The sequence below is a fragment of the Rhinopithecus bieti genome, unplaced genomic scaffold (assembly GCF_001698545.2).
Source record: "Rhinopithecus bieti isolate Rb0 unplaced genomic scaffold, ASM169854v2 scaffold_50877, whole genome shotgun sequence".
NCBI classification, from domain to species: Eukaryota; Metazoa; Chordata; class Mammalia; order Primates; family Cercopithecidae; genus Rhinopithecus; species Rhinopithecus bieti.
In genome coordinates this window covers 2,730,065-2,748,442 of record NW_016821745.1, presented here as the reverse complement: position 1 = coordinate 2,748,442, position 18,378 = coordinate 2,730,065, and the positions used below count along the sequence as shown (strand labels likewise).

At 52.8% G+C, this 18,378-nt stretch overlaps 1 protein-coding gene across 1 annotated transcript; it reads right to left on the bottom strand.

Annotated features, from left to right (window-relative positions):
* Nucleotides 1–47: 47 nt before the first annotated feature.
* LOC108521016 (uncharacterized) lies at nt 48–7,005 on the bottom strand. Its single transcript, XM_017860590.1, has 2 exons — nt 6,658–7,005; nt 48–966 (listed from the first exon to the last, which is right to left on the bottom strand). The coding sequence occupies exons 1-2, from the start codon at nt 6,720–6,722 to the stop codon at nt 261–263; spliced, it is 771 nt and encodes a 256-aa protein (XP_017716079.1). The 5' UTR covers nt 6,723–7,005; the 3' UTR covers nt 48–260.
* Nucleotides 7,006–18,378: the final 11,373 nt, after the last annotated feature.

The following is an 18,378-nucleotide window of genomic DNA, read 5'->3' as shown; positions in this document are numbered from 1 at the left end:
AGCCAAGATCACACCACTGCACTCCAGCCTGGGCAACAGGGTGAGACTCCTCAAAAAAAAAAAAAAAAAGAAAGAAAGAAACAAAGAAAGAAAACAGGGAAACAGACAGCCAAGCCACCTGGAGAGGGTGTGAAGACAAGCCCCTACCCCAGCAGCGGTGAGGCCAGGATGGGTCCACACAGGTGAAGAGGAGAGTGGATGGGGACCTGGCCCAGGGCGGAGGTGGGAGTGCGCCGAAGTGTGTAGGGACAGGGGCTGGCTTAAGTCGCCATAGTGAGAAGGTCATTATCCAGAGCAGAGTCCAAGGGCACTGCTCGACGGCCATCCCAGCTGGGTGCTAGGAGACGGGGCGGGGCAAGAGTGACGGTGAGTGGGGCTGCTTGGCCTGATCCTTCCAGGCCCTGTGGGAGGGTGGCACTCCCTGGCCACTGTGGTTGAAGAACCATTTCCAGACACTGCCTTGTGATGGGAGTCGTGGGACAGACCCTGAGCTGGAACATCTCAGTGGTTGTTCCACAGCCTCCAGTGTCTCTTTCTCTCAGCCACAAAACTGTCAGCCATCCCGATGGTGACTCGGTCAGTCCTTCCCAGAGAAGGCGGAGCAGAGCCCCCAGCCGGCACTGGGGAGCAGGGACCACAGGTGGGAAGGAAACCCTCATTAAGGCTCTAAGCCCTGCAGGTCCCTTGTCACTGCAGCGTTTGCTAGGTTGTCCTGACTGACACAGCGAGTGTAGGCATGACCTGGGAAGCTGGAGACAGCCAGCAACTCTCAGGTCACTGAGGCATTTAACCAGAGTCAGAAGGAAAGAGAGGCCCGGAATCTCACAGTTACTCCGCAGCTCTGTGTACCTGGGAACACTTGTCGCCGGTGTAAACGACAGCCGGAGACCTCCCTCCTGGAATTCTGGGCCACGTGGCATCCTCGCCGTGTGCAGTCCAACCTCCTCGTTCTGCTGTGGGAAGGAGCTGAGGGTACAATTCAGAGTTCCCCTTACTGTTCATTCACTCGTTTATTCAGCAAATATGCATTGAGCATCTGCCTGGAGCACAGCACTGCAACCCAAACTAGAAACAAACAGGCAAAGAAGACACCGTCCTTTTCCACAAGGAGCTCAGAGGCCCCTGGAGAAAAATCACACCAATGGAGTCACCGTGGATTTACGGGCAGGAATGATCCGTACGGGCAGGGACAGCGACACAGGCAGAGAGCTGGCTCGCCCCAGCCATGCAAGGGCCCAGCGGGGCAGTGAGCCGGAGGGGCTGGGGGCACCCAGAATCCCACAACCCGCCACCGTGGGACAGCCTGGGTTCACTTCTGTTGGAGAAAAAGCTGCTTTTTTCCTCCAGAGCAGGAATTTGCCATCACTGTGGAAAGGACCCCGTCTCTCGCTGACCCGTGCTCCCGGAGGACTGACGTGTAAATGGGAGGGCTGCGGTGCTGCGCGGAGGCTGTGGGGGCTGCTGGCCTAGAGGGTCCTCCAGGAAGACATGCTCTGCGGAAGCCTCTCTTCTTTGCAGAAAGAGTTCTCTCTGGGGCTGCTCTGAATCAGACACTGATAAACTGGGTTAATCAAGAGTCATAACATTAGCAGAGCGTATTTGGGCCTGTCTCTCTGTCGAACATGTTCAGAATGTGATGCCTGGTTTGCTAAATATCTTTCCTGCTTTGTGTAAATTGAAGAAAGAGTCAAGCGATGCCTCTCCCGCCCCTTTTCCTCTGGGATTGGAAGGCATCCAGGGACCTCGCTCAGGCCGTGCCTGGGGTCAGCAGGGTGTATAGGGCTTGGGCTCTGCAGAGGGACGGTGGCCCCGTGTAAGCATCTTTCCTCCAGAGACACCTGGATGTGGAGTCTTCATGACGCTCTTTGGAGAGGTCCTTTCTCACTACGCTGGCCTTAACGACTCACCAATCCACCTGCGATTACGTGGCAAAGGATTTAAACATGAGCACAAGGCCCCTGGCCTGTGGTGCTCCTGGGGCCCCACAGCTTCACACAGGAGCTCAGTGAGCCACTGTCTCCACTCATGTAATTATCTGACCCAGTCCTCAGAACAAAGTTGGGTCTGGAGCCAGAATGCTAGCTCAGGAGGCCCTGGAACCCGTCCATGTGCCCATGCCCATCTCTCCCCATCAGTTCTCAGATGCTGGGCACAGATGCACCAAGAGATGCTGTCCATTTTCATGGAAACTGCAGGTACCCACATAAGACCAATGGACAGGTTCCTCCATGAGTCAGCCCTGCTCCTGCCACAGGGGTAGGGCCAGAAGACATCACAGAACGCACAGCCTCAGCCCTGGTGATGCTGCTCCCTGGCACTGCAGGGACTGGAGAGGGACAGTCACGGGAAGGGTTTGTGTCACGTGCTCCCACATCTCAGCGGGACGACCACAGGAGGTGGCACCAGGGAGGCACCGCACTTCCAGGAGCAAAAAGCCCAGGCATTTCTCAATGGGTGTTGGGGCCTCCAAGGTCTGGAGCGTGTTGGGGAGAGGGGAAGCAGGTGAGGAAACTCCCACAGCTCCGTGTATGGTCACCACACTAGGATTCAGCAGGAAGAGAACCGCTTTTCAAACCGGATCCTGGCTTTGGAAGTCAGACCTCCGCACGAATCCTGACTCACTCCTCCTGTATAATGGGGTCTGGAGAAACTACTTAGTGACTTTGTGCCTGAGTCTCCTCATTCGGAAAGTGGGAATTACATCCCCTGACGCACAGGGTTCCTGCTGTGAGAGTTCATTCAATCCTGACTAAACTGAATGTCACCTGTAGCCACTTGTCAGGTGGTTTGGAGCTGGGAGGCCAGCCCTGCCTTCCTGAGAGGGACGGTCATTCCCAGCTCTGATGCTAAAAATGGGGTCCCTGAGGCACCGTGGAAGGCCAAGACCCGGGTGGCATGAGAGCCAGATGGGCCCCTCTGACTCCCCACCTGCCACTACCAGTTCACGCCCCAGCATCTGTGCCCGGCGCAGCCCTGGGCACTGAGCACAGTGTGGCAGCGCTCGGCACAGAGAAGCCGGGGCCCTGCACAGATGGATTCCAGTGGGGACAGATCGACAACACATATGAGAAATCTATTGCCTGAAAGGGTGACTCACACAGAGGGAGAGCAGAGCATGTGGAGGGGCTGGGCTGAGGTGGAGGCATCATTCTCATAGAGGAGTCAGGGGAACCCTGCTGAGAAACTGGAGGCTACACAAAGCCCTGAGGGGAGGGACTGTGTGGTACAGATGCCTGGGAAGGGGGCTCCAGGCAGAGGAACCCCAAGTTCATGGCCCAAAGGGAGTGCCTCCCCAGCACAACCCCAGAATGCCAGGGAGCCCTGTGTGGCCAGAGTGGGGCGGGGGCAGAGGGAGAGGCTCTACCTGTCCATCCCTCCTGCTGGGTGGGAGCCCCTTGGAGGCCACAGGGCCACACCGTCTCCTGGCTCTGTGCACACCCACCACAGTTTCCTGTTGTCTCAAGGGGCCATCACAGAACCATCCCTGTCCCTGTGGACTTGCCCAGATGGACGAGTGCTTGGCACCCACAACAGGCAGATAGCAGGACGCGGGTCTAGTAGTGTGGTCAGAGAACATCTCTGCCCCTTCTCAACACAGGCTCCGTCTCCAACCTATGCACCATCCCTGCAGCCCAGGAGGAGCCCATGCTGGCACCAGCATCCCCACACCCACATTCCTCTTGGCCCAGGCCCCACTGCAGAGCTTGGACTGCTGGACCCTGGATTAGCCACCCAGTCAGAAACTGTCCCTGTGAACTTTATAAAGTTCATCAGGGCTGAGGGGAGGAGGAAAAAGGAAAATAGACCAAGCTGCAACACACTCAGCATGAATCACTGGGTCAGCCTGCTCTGCAGTCCTTTCCTCATCACCATTTGCTGCCTCTCACCCCAGAATCACATAAAGCCTGGCATAGATTACAGATGCCTTGAACTGCTCTATAGACAACAAGTTGAAATTATGAAATGTTAAGTTTTGTTAACATTTCTCCGAGATCTCCTTTCAGTTCCTGTGTACCACTGCAACTACTGACGCCAGCTGGTCTGAAGGACTCTATGGGAAGCTAAGCCCCCAGCAGAGAATGCAGTTTCCACCTCCTGATGACTTCATCCTCCTCACCTCAAACAATCAAGCACCCCAGTTTCCCAGTCCCTCACCCTCCTCAACAACCCCAGCCCAGAACTCCCAAGGGAGATGGATTTGAGGGTATCCTCCCGTCTCCTCACTTGGAGTCCTGCCGCCACGAAACTCTTTCTCTGCTGCAAACCCTGCTGTCTTGGTGCACTGGCTTGTGACTGCACAGAGGGGCTATGACCTGGTGGCCTTGTAACAGTCAGTCCTGAACTTCAGCCCTATCCTGTAGTTTGGCCCAAGATCCCTGTGGTGTCCAGCCTCCAAGCTGGTCCCCTGAGATCCCCCTCCTGGTGCTCACCCTTGTGGAGGCCCCTTCCACAATGCACAAGGGCTGGTTGGAGTGACCAGCAGTGACCACATGTCAGTGCTGAACTGAGAGGAGGTAATAAGAGCCTGTGGCTTCTAAGGCTGGTGCTTGGTCTTTCCCCGCTCTCCTCTCTTTCTCTCCATCTCTCCTTTCCTTTTCTTTCTCCCCAGTCTCTGTCTCTCCTGTGTGTGTGTGTATATGTCTCTGTCTGCCTGAATGTCTCTCTCTCATCACTAACTCTGGGGAAACCCAGCTGCCACTTAAGCAGAGGGCCCTGAGCAGCATGTCTTGCAGAGCCCTGAGATAACTGCAGCCCCTGCTGAGAGCCTGACTGCAAACTCCCAAGACAGCCTGGGCCAGAGCCACCCAATCAAGCCTCAGCCAGATTCCTGGCCCTCAGACACTGGGAGATAATAAGTGTTTGTGGTGTTAAGCTTCTAAGTATTGGGGTTGTATGTTACACAGCAATAGGTAACTAATACAATCCCAAATGCTAGTCACCTGCCTCCCCTAACACACAGGAGACCATCTGTCTGGACAGCCTCATTGGCCCCATGAATTCCCTTGGCCTGGCCCACAAAGCTGCCCTCAGGGGCTGGAGAACTGAGACACTTCTGCAGATCCCTGTGGGCCTGAGCACATCCTGAGGCTCCAGTTCTCCCTCAAACCCCAGCCCAGGGATCACATACAAAACCAAAGGCCTTTATTTTTAATTTTAGAAAATTGCAAACTGCAGCTCAATGACCAGCAGCACAGCGGCTTGATATCAGATAATGGAATCTGAGCAGCAGCTGATGTTAATCTGATTGTTCCTGACAGCCTGGGCAGGGCCAGAGAAACAGGCTGCAGGTCCCTGTACCTTTTATCTGCAACACGGGGTCAGGTTTTGTTCTTGTCATTGGGCCATGTCTTCCAGTGTCATCAGCTCAGCACTCCATGGTCAGCACATAATGACGTTCGTTTTTCTTGCTAATTGCTCTTGGAGTGGTTTCCATTTCCCCAGCTAGACTGAAATCTTGTGGCCCCAGAAACAGTGTCTTTCTGTGAGTCTCACACAGAAAGGAGTGTACGGTGGGCTGCCTCACTGTACTACCCTGTCTTGTGCCTAACCAGCTGTCCACCCGAGCACGATGACCACAGATAAATAACCTGCCATGTGACATCAAGTTGCTAGATTCAGCACCAACCAGTCACTCGCCCGTTTCCTGATTATAGATCTCTGGCTAACGACACCACCTTGCACACTACAAGAATGTGGAGCAGGCTGGGCACAATGGCTCACACCTGTAATCCTAGCACGTTGGGAGGCTGAGGCAGGTGGATCAACTGAGGTCAAGAGTTTGAGACCAGGCTGGCCAACATGGCGAAACCCCGTTTCTACTAAAAATACAAAAACTTAGCTGGGTGTGGTGGCAGGTGCCTGTAATCTCAGCTACTCAGGAGGCTGAGGTGGGAGAATTGCTTGAACCTGGGAGGTGGAGGTTGCAGTGAGCCGAGATAATGCCATTGCACTCTAGCCTGGGCAACAGAGTGAAACTCTATCTCAAAAAAAAGAAAAAAAAAGAAAAAAGAATGTGGAGCAATGACCATAAAGAGTGAAGCTGACACTGAGGAGTGCTGGCAGCCCTCCAGGGACCAGGTGCGGCTCATCAGCACCCTCGGGTCTGAGCTTTTGAGCTCAGGCCTTTCCAAGCCTCAAGGGAGCAGATGGTAGAAGAAAAAAAATGTTAAACCCCCAAGCTGGAGGAAAATGGGTTTGCCAAGAAAACTCCTTCCAAAATTGTGTCTCCAACACGACCCTGTTGTCTTTGACAGCAGAGACATTTGTGTACAGCTTCCCTCCTATTTAGACACACAGCGATCTCAGGAACAGCTGAAGTGAACTCGACATCGGAAATATAAAATTAGCAGGGACACAAGTGGGTCTGAATCACAGGAAAGTTAGTTTTTTCAAGTGCCAAGGACAATTGAAAGCACCTGCTTTTGAATTTGTCGACTGGTACAAATTGGTTTTTGACACACACAGAAATGTGACAAATTTCTACAGCTGCAAAAACGACCTCTATGCAGCAGGACGGAGACAGAAGGTGGCTGGCGTCCTTGGGTGGGTTCTGAGCCCTGTTCACCCCTGAGAATCTCCTCCCGGCTCATGTGGCCTCTCCTCTCACCCTGCAGTGGCCTCTCCCCACCCGGCATTGCTCTCTGTCCGCCAACTTACCTTTCTCGAACAGTCTTTGGAAAACATTTCTGGGCAGTGGAAGGGGTGCATCTCTTCCCAATCATTCAGGAACCAGCGCTGTGACCCTGAACAGGTCGCAGGAACCTCTTGGGCTTCAGCCAAAGGGAAATGAGATGGTCGGCCAGAGGGTCCCCAAGAGGCCAAACCTGTGAAACCCAGACCAGGCCATGCGGCCACAGGTTTCCAAGCAGCGGAAACTCCTAGGTCGGCCTCCGCAGTCCGAGATCTGAGCGCAGCGGAACTGTCACGTGGCCAGCACCTGGGCTTCCCCCGGAGCTGCTCAGGAATGCAGAGTTCAGGCCTTGTCCCCTGCTGAGCTTGAACTGGACCGGCCCGGGGAGGCCACTCCTCGGGCCTTCAACGTGTCATCCGAGAGCCGCCAGCAGATGGCAGCAAAGGCCCAGCTCTGGCGCGGTCTCCGCGGCCTCCCGGCTGGGCTGGGCCCTGGTGCCTGGAGGAAGATCGCACGCTCTGGGGCTGTGAGTTGCAAAGGCAGCCTGAGGAGCCCGGGGAGGTGAAAACACTTCCCGGGCTAGCGTGGCGCCGAGAGGGGCTGCGAACCAACTCTTGGCTTCCTCTTTCGAGGAGAGATGGAGCGGGGTCCGGGGGGCTGGGGGACACTCGGACAGGCTTCGAAAGAACCAGTGAGCCAGCCAAGGGCAGCGGGAGCCGCAGAAATCAGCTCGGAGAGAGTCGCGTGCAGGCTGGCGGTGCAGGGAGCTCCGGGGTCAGGCTCGGGTGCGCCGCGAGGGACGGGGGCCCCCGGGGGGCCGTGCTCCCCGCATTCCCACCGCGGCGCAGGGGTCGGGTGCCCTGCTCGTCGCCTCTCCACCCAGCGCCGGGCCTGCCTCTGGAAGCCCCACAGGTTCTCTGGGGCCTTTGGTTCCAGGGGGCCCCAGGAGAGCAGCAGCTTTTGTTCGTGGGGGCCACGGTGATCTTCCCAGACACAAAATCAGTGCCTAGGAATTGCGGAGTGACCATCAGCACGCGTAGAAAGGGTGGCCTTTGGGACTTTTGTGCAGCTCGCGCAGGTGACAGGAAGTCAGCTCCGAGCCCTGCCCAGCCCCAGCCGCCTCCTCCCAGCAGCTTCCAGGGCTGCAGCTACTGCAAGAAGCCAAAGGGGAACCCGTCCCCGGGGGCCTGGGGACCGGCAAGACGGGGCGGGTAAATGGACTTCACGGGCGACCTCAGGCAAAGCCAGGGAGGATCCGTATCCTTGTCAGCTCCGCAGCCACAACACAGCTCCGCGGGCCAGGGGGCCCAGCAGCGGGCGTCTGAGTTTCCCAGTCCTGGCGGCCGCAGCCCGAGATCTAGGTGTGGGCAGGGCTGCTTCTGCCTGGGGCCTCTCTCCTCAGCTTAGCTGCCGTCTTCTCCCCGTGCCCTCACCTGACTGTCCCTGCGTGCACGGCTGTGTCCTCCTCTTCTTGTAAGGACACCAGTCCTGCTGGATCAGGGCCCACCCACAGGACCTCACTATACCTTAATGGCCGCCGTAGAGCCCCCAGCTCCGCATAAAGCCACATTCTGACGTCCTGGGAGTTCAGCCTGCAACTGATGAATCTGGAGGACACAATTCATTCAGCCCACAACCATCACGGAGGCTTTGCTCAGGGCACAGCTAGCAGAGTGTGAGTCGCCCAGCACCAGCACCACACCTTGGTGGTCGAGGGTAACACCCCGGGCTCCAGGCCAGGGAGCCCAGCTGCAGTGCGGGTGCTGCTGAGAGGTGGAGAACGCTGGGGAGACACGCGGCCCGGGCTTCCCAGGCCTGGCTGGCTGCACTGCCCCCCACCCCCGGGGGCCTGACTTAGCAGGTCTTAGGGGTGTCGGAGAACCTACTTTTAGCTTGCCCCCAGGTACCTTAAGACCAGGAGGAGGATTTGGAAGATCCCACTTTGTGCTAATTTCATCTAATCCTTGCCATAGGCCTATTAGAGGTAAGAAAACAGAGCTACAGAGATTGAAGAAAAGTTCTCAAGATCACTTTAAAAGTACATTTACCATTCAAACCCAGGGCCATGTGGCTTCAGAGCCGTTGCTCTGAAACCTGTGCCAGCATTCCATTTCCAGACCAGGATGGTGAGCACCCAAGCCCCAGAGAACCCGTGGGGGTTCCAGAAACAGGCCCAGGCCAGGGTGGAGAGGCAGTGCCAGGATGACTGACACTGCACAACCTCAGCCCAGGACACCTGCAGCACACCTGACATCCACATGACCTAGCCCAGGACACCTGATGTCCACCTCAGCCCAGGACACCTGCAGCTCAGCACACCTGACATCCACATGACCTAGCCCAGGACATCGATGTCCACAACCTAGCCCAGCACACCTGACACCCCTATAATCTCAGCCCAGGACACCTGCAGCCCAGGACACCTGACACCCACACAACCTCAGCCTAGCACACCTGACACCACATGACCTCAGCCCAGGACACCTGCAGCCCAGGACACCCAACAGTGCCCCACCGCAGAGCAGAGGTGATGCTCAGAGCACTAACAGCTTCGGGATACAAGTCACCCGCCGGGGCTGCCCACGTTGGGCTGGAACAGCCCCCTCCAAGCTCCCCCATGCCAGGTCTTTGGCTCCCCTGGTGCCGGATTATGCCAGATTATGAGGTGATATTGGTGGGTGCGGATGCCCAAGAGAGGGGCTCATGCAGCACTACTACAAACTGGTGTGGGAGGATTTCCATATTTCAATATTGTTACCACAAATCAGGGCTCCACAGCGCCGGCTGCTGACTCCCAGCCATTCTTAGATCAAACTTCTAGGCTCTTAGTATAATAAAACACAAGTGACAGAAGTGTCCCCTGAGATCCCCCACAGGGTACGGCTGGCGTTATAAGTGGATCCCAAGTCTCCTCATCCCCAAAGTGCCATTTGACCGGGGGGCCCCTCACAGCAGCCTGCAGCTTCTCTTTTCCTCGCCTCCATCCTTAGCCTTCCCAGGCCATCCCTTCCTAACACCAATCCACGAAACTACGTGTTGCTCAGGTCCCCATGTCTTGGCTCAATAGGTGACTCCATAACAAAAGCATTGCATCTTTAAAGGTGCCGTCATTTCCTCTCCGTGTGTGCCGGCAAGACAGGCTTGGAGGCTGGGATCAGGGCCTGGGAACAGATGGGCCGAGTGGGGGGCAGGCGGGGGCAGGCGGGGTATGCCCAGCAAGAGCAGGGGACACTTACGTAAGAGGAAAGCTGTCCTGGGCGCCCCAGGAGGGTCCTGGCTCAGGGCCCTGCATGTCGCCAGCAGAGAGAGATGGCTGGTGGGTGGGAAGTGTCACCTGAGCCCCTTGCTCTGTCCACAGGCCCAAGTAAAAGGACACCCAGCACTACCTGCTGTAACTCACAGTGGCTAAGGGCACGACGTTGGAGCCTGTGCCTGGGGCAGACCGTGATCACACTACTGAAACCACTGTGCTCTGCCTTCCTCTGCTGTGGAAGGGAGGAGGTGACAGCACCTGTCTCCTGTCAGCATTCTGAGGATAAAGTGGGTGTGTATATGCACAGGACTTAGCTCAGGATCTGGCAAGCACAGTGCAAGCACCTGTCCTAACTCTGCACTGTTTCCCATCATTACTATTTATTATTATTATTCTCATTCCTGTCCTTGGCTAATGGGCTGTGATGGCTGGAACAGGGACAAAGTGCAGGCATTGGAAGAGAAGCACACTTGCTCTGGCCTCTGTGTCTGATCGTGAATTGGTGTTTCTGAGATTCAGCCTCTGGATAGTGCTTCTGTGCACTAAACTGTCTCCACAAGCCTGGTAACCAATCTTCAGATGACTAGTAATCAGTCTGCAGATGGCTAGTAACTGATTGTAACCAATTGTCAGATGGCTAATAACCAGTCTTCAGATGATCAGTAACCACATGATGACCAGTAGCCAATCTTCCAGACGACTACTAACCAGTCTCTAGATGTTTTTTTATGTAAGACTGTATATTCTCTCTTCTCTTCTCAGTCTCCAGGTTTATGACTAGTAACCAGTCTCCAGATGGCTAGTAGCCGAGCGCGCAGAGACGGAGGTGTAACTAGTCTTCAGATGACTAGTAATTAACCAGTCTCCAAATAACTAGTAACCCACTGCCACATGACGAGTAACCCATTGCCAGATGATGAGTAACCAGTCTCCAAATGACTAGTATCCCGGTCTCCAGATGGCTAGTAACCAATTTCCAGATGACTAGTAACCAGTCTCCAGATGACTAATAACCAGTCTCCAGATGGCTAATAACCAGTTTCCTGATGACTAGTAACCAATCTCCAGATGACTAGTAACTAGTCTTCAGATAACTAGTAACTGGTCTCCAGATGGCTCCCCAAGAGATCACACCTTCAGTGTCATGCCTGGGAAGCTCCCCCAACACTGAGCTGCCTGTCCCTGTGTCACCAATGGCACCACGGTGGTGACCCATGTCACTTCAGAGACTCAGTGATCAGAAGCCTTGAAGCAGCCACCTGGATGTCTGGGAACGCACAGTCCAGCCCACGCTGAAGAGAGAAGTGGGCAGAGCAATGCTGATCAACTCCCAGCCCTTCCCTTCAGCACAGTGCAGCCGACACGGGGAAGGGCTAGCTCACATCTTCCAGCACAGGAGACAGGAATGGCCTGGAGAGGTCCTGGGACCCCGTGGGGTCATCTCAGTCACCTCCAGTCAGGGAAGCCATGCTCGCTGGGGCCAGAGAGTTTTGGAACAGGCTCGGGCAGCCCTGCTGTGCCCCGCGCACAGGATCCTGAACACAGTGAAATAGTTCTTGTTTTAGGGAATTGAATTTTGAAGTATGTGTTCCCTATTTAGCAATATATATACCAAAAATATTCTGGTGTTCAGACCACCGTGCCCATGGAAGAGGTCAAGCCCTTCATATGTGTATGGCTAGAAGAGGAATCTCATCGATTTCTGCCCCAGCCCTCTGCAGGCCCCACAGGTGGGAAGAAGTGAGAGCTGTTGTTCTTGAGCCTCTTCCCCACAAGCTTGTCCTCACTGGGCCTGGGCTCCGGGGACAGTGCCCAGCCCGAGGCACAACTCTCTACTTCCTCACGCTGGACTGAGGCTCCTCCCCCAAATGCCCTCTTTCCCCACCTTGGTCCCTGCAATCATGCCTCGCCATGGCTGTGGGCCCGGGACCCTCTGGTTCCTTTCCACAGTGCTGTGCAGGGAGCAGTGGCAGCACTGAAGAGTGGAGATTGCTGGGGCCCCACCCCGGACCAACAGGGTCCACTTTAGGACACCCCCCAGGGGACAGACACACATTCAAGTTTGAGCTTCATGGCTCTAGAAACTCCCAGAAACTCATTGCAGCTCAGAGTGTGTTCTGGAACCTTTGCACCTTGACAGCCACTGCCAGCTTCTGGGTACGTTGCTGGCGTTTGCTGAAGGAGCCAAGAGCCTCAGAAATCCCCGACAGGGGCTTCTGCTGAGAATAACTGTAGCAATAGCTGACATTTGTGGAGCACCTGTTACAGTCTAGAGTATAGGGATCATTCTACTATCATTATCTCCACCAAGAGGAGGAAACCGAGTCACCAAGAAATTAGTCATGTCATCCAAGGCCACAGACAGGAAGTGGCCATCAGAATTCACACCTGGAACGTCCAATCCTGAGAACAATCACCGTGTGTCTTGTGAAAATAGGTCATTCAAAATAGAAGTTGTTGGAGCTGGAAGTTATTTTTGTACCTTAAAGAATGTAAATTATAGGGCCTAAGTCTCTGTGACAGGCAGCTATAACCTAGAAAGCTGTACGCTTTTTTTTTCTTTTTGAGACGGAGTCTGGCTCTGTCACCCAGTCTGGAGTGCAGTGACGCGATCTCGGCTCACTGCCAGCTCCGCCTCCCGGGTTCCCGCCATTCTCCTGCCTCAGCCTCCCAAGTAGCTGGGACTACAGGTGCCCGCCACCACGCCCAGCTAATTTTCGTATTTTAGTAGAGACGGGGTTTCACCGCATTAGCCAAGATGGTCTCAATCTCCTGACCTCGTGATCTGCCCGCCTCAGCCTCCCAAAGTGCTGGGATTACAGGCGTGAACCACCGCACCTGGTCAGAAAGCTATAAGCTTTTGCTTCTCTGATGACAGAGAAGCCTTTTTCCTTCACCTGCATTGTTTTCTAAAATGTTGTCAGTGGCCTGAGGCAGGGGTCCCCAACCCCTGGCCACAGACCCACACTGGTCATCCCGAAACCATCCCCCACCCCATCCTTGCAAAAATTGTTTTCCACAAAACCTATCACTGCTGCCAAAAAGACGGGACTACTGGGCTAAGGGCACCAGGTAAGACCTCTTTCCTCTCCACTGTTGACTTTTATCATAGATGAACCTCCCTCTTCCCTTTCTCACACAGACTTCATGCCTATCACGTGCCTTAAGATGGAATGCTAAGTACGCTCTTAAATTGGAAAGGAAATGAAAACCAGCTATAAGGAAAAGAAAACAAGCCACACAGAAAAGAAAATGGACAGTACCTCATTAATTTGCTGTAATTTGTAAACCAGCCTTGGGTAGAAATCTTGGGATCCCAAACTCATTAAGCCAAAGGGAAAAGTCATCTGGGAACCGGGTCACGCAAGCCTGCCTCCCCTTTTTGGTTCCTAAATAAGACGGCTACAAGATGAAAAGCTACACACCTTTCTCACATTTTGCCAACAAGGAAATTCCTAGCGAGCTCCAAGACATTTGCGCTAAAGCACATCTGTGAAAATTCACCGTGGCAATGTAAATGGATAGCTTATCTTCGCAGATGCCGTCACCCCTCTGCCCACCTGGCATGAAAGTATAGCTGACTGTTCCCCTGCCCCATTTGCCTGTGTTATCTCATGTAAAAGTGCAGATTTCCTGCTTGATCCGTCCGTGTTATGTTCTTTAAAAATGCTGGTTCCCTGAGCCAGACAATGGCGTGAATGACTATTTTCTCCTCCTCTTACATGAGAATTGTGTGCTTCCCAATGTCCTGCTCTTCCCCCTTTAAATTTGGAACCCTCAGAATCATCTTTGGAGAAAGGCATAGACCTGTCTCCCATGCACACATCCTTAACTTTGGCAAATAAACCTCCTAAAATGATTGAGACTTGTCTCGTCACTTTTCTCAGTTGACACCCTCGAGGACTCTAACTGAGGCTGTTAATGGTCAAGCTAAAATAATCAAAAGGCTTGGGATCCAGTTAGAAGAGTTTACTCAGGTGTAAAGCATGAGGGCAGCTGTCCGGGGCATCCAGACACGGAAGAATGGGTCACCAGTGCTCCTGGAGTCAAGAAAGGGAAGGATCGTGTACAGAGGGAAAACGCAGGGGAATTCCATTTTCCATGGAAAGGCTGACACACAGATCTAAGATTTAGTTGGCTACTATTGCTTACACTCTCCCGGATTGCTTAACATTCCATTGTAAAGAGGTCACAATCACAAGGGTCTCTGGCTCCAACATCATTTAGTCTAGGTGTGAATGAAGAGTGAGGAGGGCTAACATCACCTGCTGAGCATCATGCAGGCCCCAGGGACAAAAATTCCTTCTCTGAGGAATTTAGAAGTTATTAGACTTCCTCCCTATTATCTAAAGGCACCTGGTTCCAGGCCTTTTCTCAACTTAAAACGTGCGAGTAACTGGAATTTCTATACATCTCTGGAATGCATGCATGCATGCCAAAACGTATTGTGCAACCCTTACTGACACTGAGTCACCAAAATGTCTACAAATGTAATAATTTATCATGCAAATCATCCTTCAGCTCCTGCTTTAAGGTCCATAAATAACCCTAAGGAAAAATCCACCGCAGCGTGCTCAGTCCTCTCTAGCTGAGGCACCCACTGCACTCTCCAGCAGCGTTCTTTCTTTCTAACAAAACTTTCCTTTGGCCAGGTGCAGTGGCTCACACCTATAATCCCATTTCGGGAGGCCGAGGCGGGTGGATCACGAGGTCAGGAGATCAAGACCAGCCTGGCCAACATGGTGAAACCCCGTCTCTACTCAAAGTACAAAAATTAGCTGGGCGTGGTGGCACATGCCTGTAATCCCAGCTACTCAGGCTGAGGCAGAAGAATCACTTACACCTGGGAGGCGGAGGTTGCAGTGAGCAGAGATCATGCCACTGCACTCCAGTCTGGGTAACAGAGCAAGACTCCGTCTCAAAAAGAAAAAAAAAAATTTCCTTTTTCAAACCTATACAGTTGTTGGTAAATTCTTACCAACCTATGAGTCGACCACTTCCCAATGCCAGGCATTCTGCCTGGCAAAGAACAGGAGCCTGGCTAATGTGTCACATGTCAACACGCCAAGGTCAGACAGCTACAGCCGTGCCCCAGAGAAGAAACACAGTTGTTACATGACTTGGTTTCCAGGACCTTAACTTCACCCCTTGGCAAAATACATTTAGAAGCTCCTGAAACTTATTTTATTTTCACATTTCTCCCTTTCCCTGAAAATTGTTCAGAGAAAGCATTTGTCTTAGTCCATTTGTATTACTATAAAGGAATACCGGAGGCTGGGTAATTAATAAAGAGAAGAGGTTCATTTGGCTCACGGTTCTGCAGGCTGTACAGTAAGCGTGGTGCCAGTGTCTGCTTCCTGAGGGCCTCAGGAAATTTCTCCTCGTGGCAGACAGGGAAGGGGAGCTGGCACATCATGTGGCAAGAGAGGAGGCAAGAGAGGGAGGAGGAGGTGCCAGGCTCTTTTGAAAAACCAGCTCTCTGGGGAACTCTTGTGGGAACCAGTAGAGCAAGAACTCACTCATTCCCTAGAGGACACCAAACCCTTCCTGACGAATCCATCCCCATGACTCAAGCACCTTCCAGTAGGCCCCACCTCCAACATTGGGGATCAAATCTCGACTTGAGATTTGCAAGGGACAAATGTCCAAACCGTATTGGTGTTGCAGAGAAATCATGCTCAGGCCCTGTATTTTATCAAATCCCACATTGCTAGGAGGGCTCGCTCCTCGGAAGTCACTTCCCCAGGAAGGGGGACTAGAAGGGACCAAGGTGAAATTTCAGAGGAACAAAGGGAGAGCAGTCGTGGAGCCTGAGTCAGGCTGCGCAGCTGCCTCTTCAATCATAGCAAGTCTCTGAACAATCATGGTTCTAGTTCTGTCAGCTGCACGTTGACTCAGTTGCAGACAAACACCGTAGCGGTGCTATGGACGAGGACAGGATGAAACCCACCATGATGCTGATGCGTAGGACGAGCAGCTGCTTTTGCCAGCAAGTTCTCCAAGAGCCAAAACAACTCCTCAGTCAGTCCCAGAGGGAGGGTCTTCGATCTGAAAGTCTGATTATTTGGTTTATGTGAGTCATGCATTTGTGAGGTTATATGATTCATCTGAGGACAGGCACAACATTCAGGTTTTATGATGGCACATGCTTCTCCTCGGGCCACGCTGAGTGTGTCTCAGGCCACACGGCTCCGTAATACAGCCTCTCTCATGACAGCCACTTCATGATTTAATAACAAAATACCCATGCAGCTGTCACTTAGGGTCTTTTGTGCACAACTGGTTAGGGCCTCTATGTGCCAAAGGACAACTTCAATACCCAGCTGTAGTAGGACGACAGAAGCCAAATGACCACACCAGTGGAACACAGAACACACCCAACAAGATTGTAAATGAGGAAAATTTCCTGGTTTTGACAGGGTATGAACTACATAGCCTTGTGCTCAAGCATAACCCAGGCAACATCATCCTTACCGTCCTGGGGGCAACAATGGTCATATGTTAGTGCCACACAGCCAAGATGTTCCATCTGGGGCTATAACCAATAAATACCAGTCCTTGTGTCTAATCGGTGGCAGACTCATCAGTCCTTCATAAGACAAGGGTGCAGGCATATTGCATTTTTGGTATCTTCCCCATATTTCTAGCACAGTTGGACCATTATCTTTGGTGTGATTTTTTTTGTTGTTGTTCCCAACACAAAAGGGGATGCTGCCTCAGCTGGCCATAAGAGGAGATGAGCCCAGGTGCGGTGGCTCACGCCTCTAACCCCAGTACTTTGGGAAGCCAAGGCGGGTGGATCATCTGAGGTCAGGAGTTTGAGACCACCATGGTTTGAGGCCAACATGGTGAATCCCCGTCTCTACTAAAAAAATACAAAACATTAGCTAGGCATGGTGGCACGCACCTGTAGTCCCACCTACTCAGGAGGCTGAGGCAAGAGAATCTCTGGAACCTGGGAGGTGGAGGTTGCAGTGAGCCGAGATCGCACCACTGCACAACCACCTGGATGACAGAGCAAGGCTCCATCTGAAAAAAAACAAAGGAGGTGAGCTAAGTAAACCCACCCTGAACTTGTATTATACCATCCTGAAATCCTGCTGTCAAGTAGGTATCATTGTTTTCCCTTTCTTTTGGGGTGGGGCCTGAGTAAAAGCCAATAAACTGGTTTCTTCTACCAAGAAGCTTTACTCATGTTCCTCATTCTGTAAAGCATCATCAACAGGTCGATGGTGGACCTTATCCTTAGTCAGACTAGTGTGAAGGACACCAGGCTGATTTTATGTCCCGTCTGATAGTTTTGATAAATTTTTGACATTCTGTCCAGTCTTGCTTTTGGAAGAGAAAAGCCCACCATGGTAGGCCAGACCCACTGGAAAGGGACCACATACCCAGCAAGCATCGTTTTGTAATCTACCAGCATAGTCTGGGACCCACTGCAAAAAGAGATTGACAGTCATGCCATCACATAAGGACTAAGGATACTAGAAGGAAGTTCAGTGGAAGTTTATAAAAGAAAATCTTTGGCTGGGCGCAGTAGCTCACACCTGAACCCCAGCACTTTGGGAGGCTGAGGTGGGTGGATCACGAGGTCAGGACATCAAGACCAACCTGGCTAACACGGTAGAACCCTGTCTCTACTAAAAATACAAAAAATTATCTGGGCGTGGTGGTGGGTACCGGTTGTCCCAGCTACTCGGGAGGCTGAGGCAGGAGAATGGTGTGAACCCGGGAGGCGGAGGTTGCAGTGAGCCAAGATTGCGCCACTGCACTCCAGCGTGGGCAACAAAGCCAGACTCTGTCTCAAAAAAAAAAAAAGAAAAAAAAAGAAAAGCAAATCTTCTCTATAGATTAACAACTTAGTATTAAATGTTTGTCTAGCATTTTGGGTTTCAGCTGTCTATGTCAAATGCCATCTTTTTCTCTGCCTGGCGTCAATTATTTTGAGCCAGATGTCACCTTCTAGGGAAACAGTCCAACCTAGAGCCTCAGCATTTGATATGGTTTGGATTTGTGTCCCCACCTAAATCTCATGTCCAAGTATAATCCCCAATGTTGGAGGAGGGACTTGGTGGGAGGTGACTGGATCACGGGGCAGAGTTCGTCCCTGCTGTTCTGTGATAGTGAGTGAGTTCTCATAAGATCCGGTTGTTTAAAAGTGTGTGGCACTGACATGCAGGGTGGCTCACACCTATAATCCCACACTTTTGGAGGCCAAGGTGGGTGGATCACCTGAGGTAAGAAGTTCAAGACCAGCCTGACCAACATGGTGAAACCCTGTCCCTACTAAAAATGCAAAAATTAGCTGGGCATGGTGGCACACACCTGTAATCCCAGCAACTTGGGAAGCTGAGGCAGGAGAATCACTTGAACCCGGGAGGGGGAGGCTGTAGTGAGCTGAGATCACGCCACTGCACTCCAGCCTGGGCAACAGAGCAAGACTCCATCTCAAAAAAAAAAAAAAGTGTGTAGCACCTCCTCTGTGTTCTCTTCC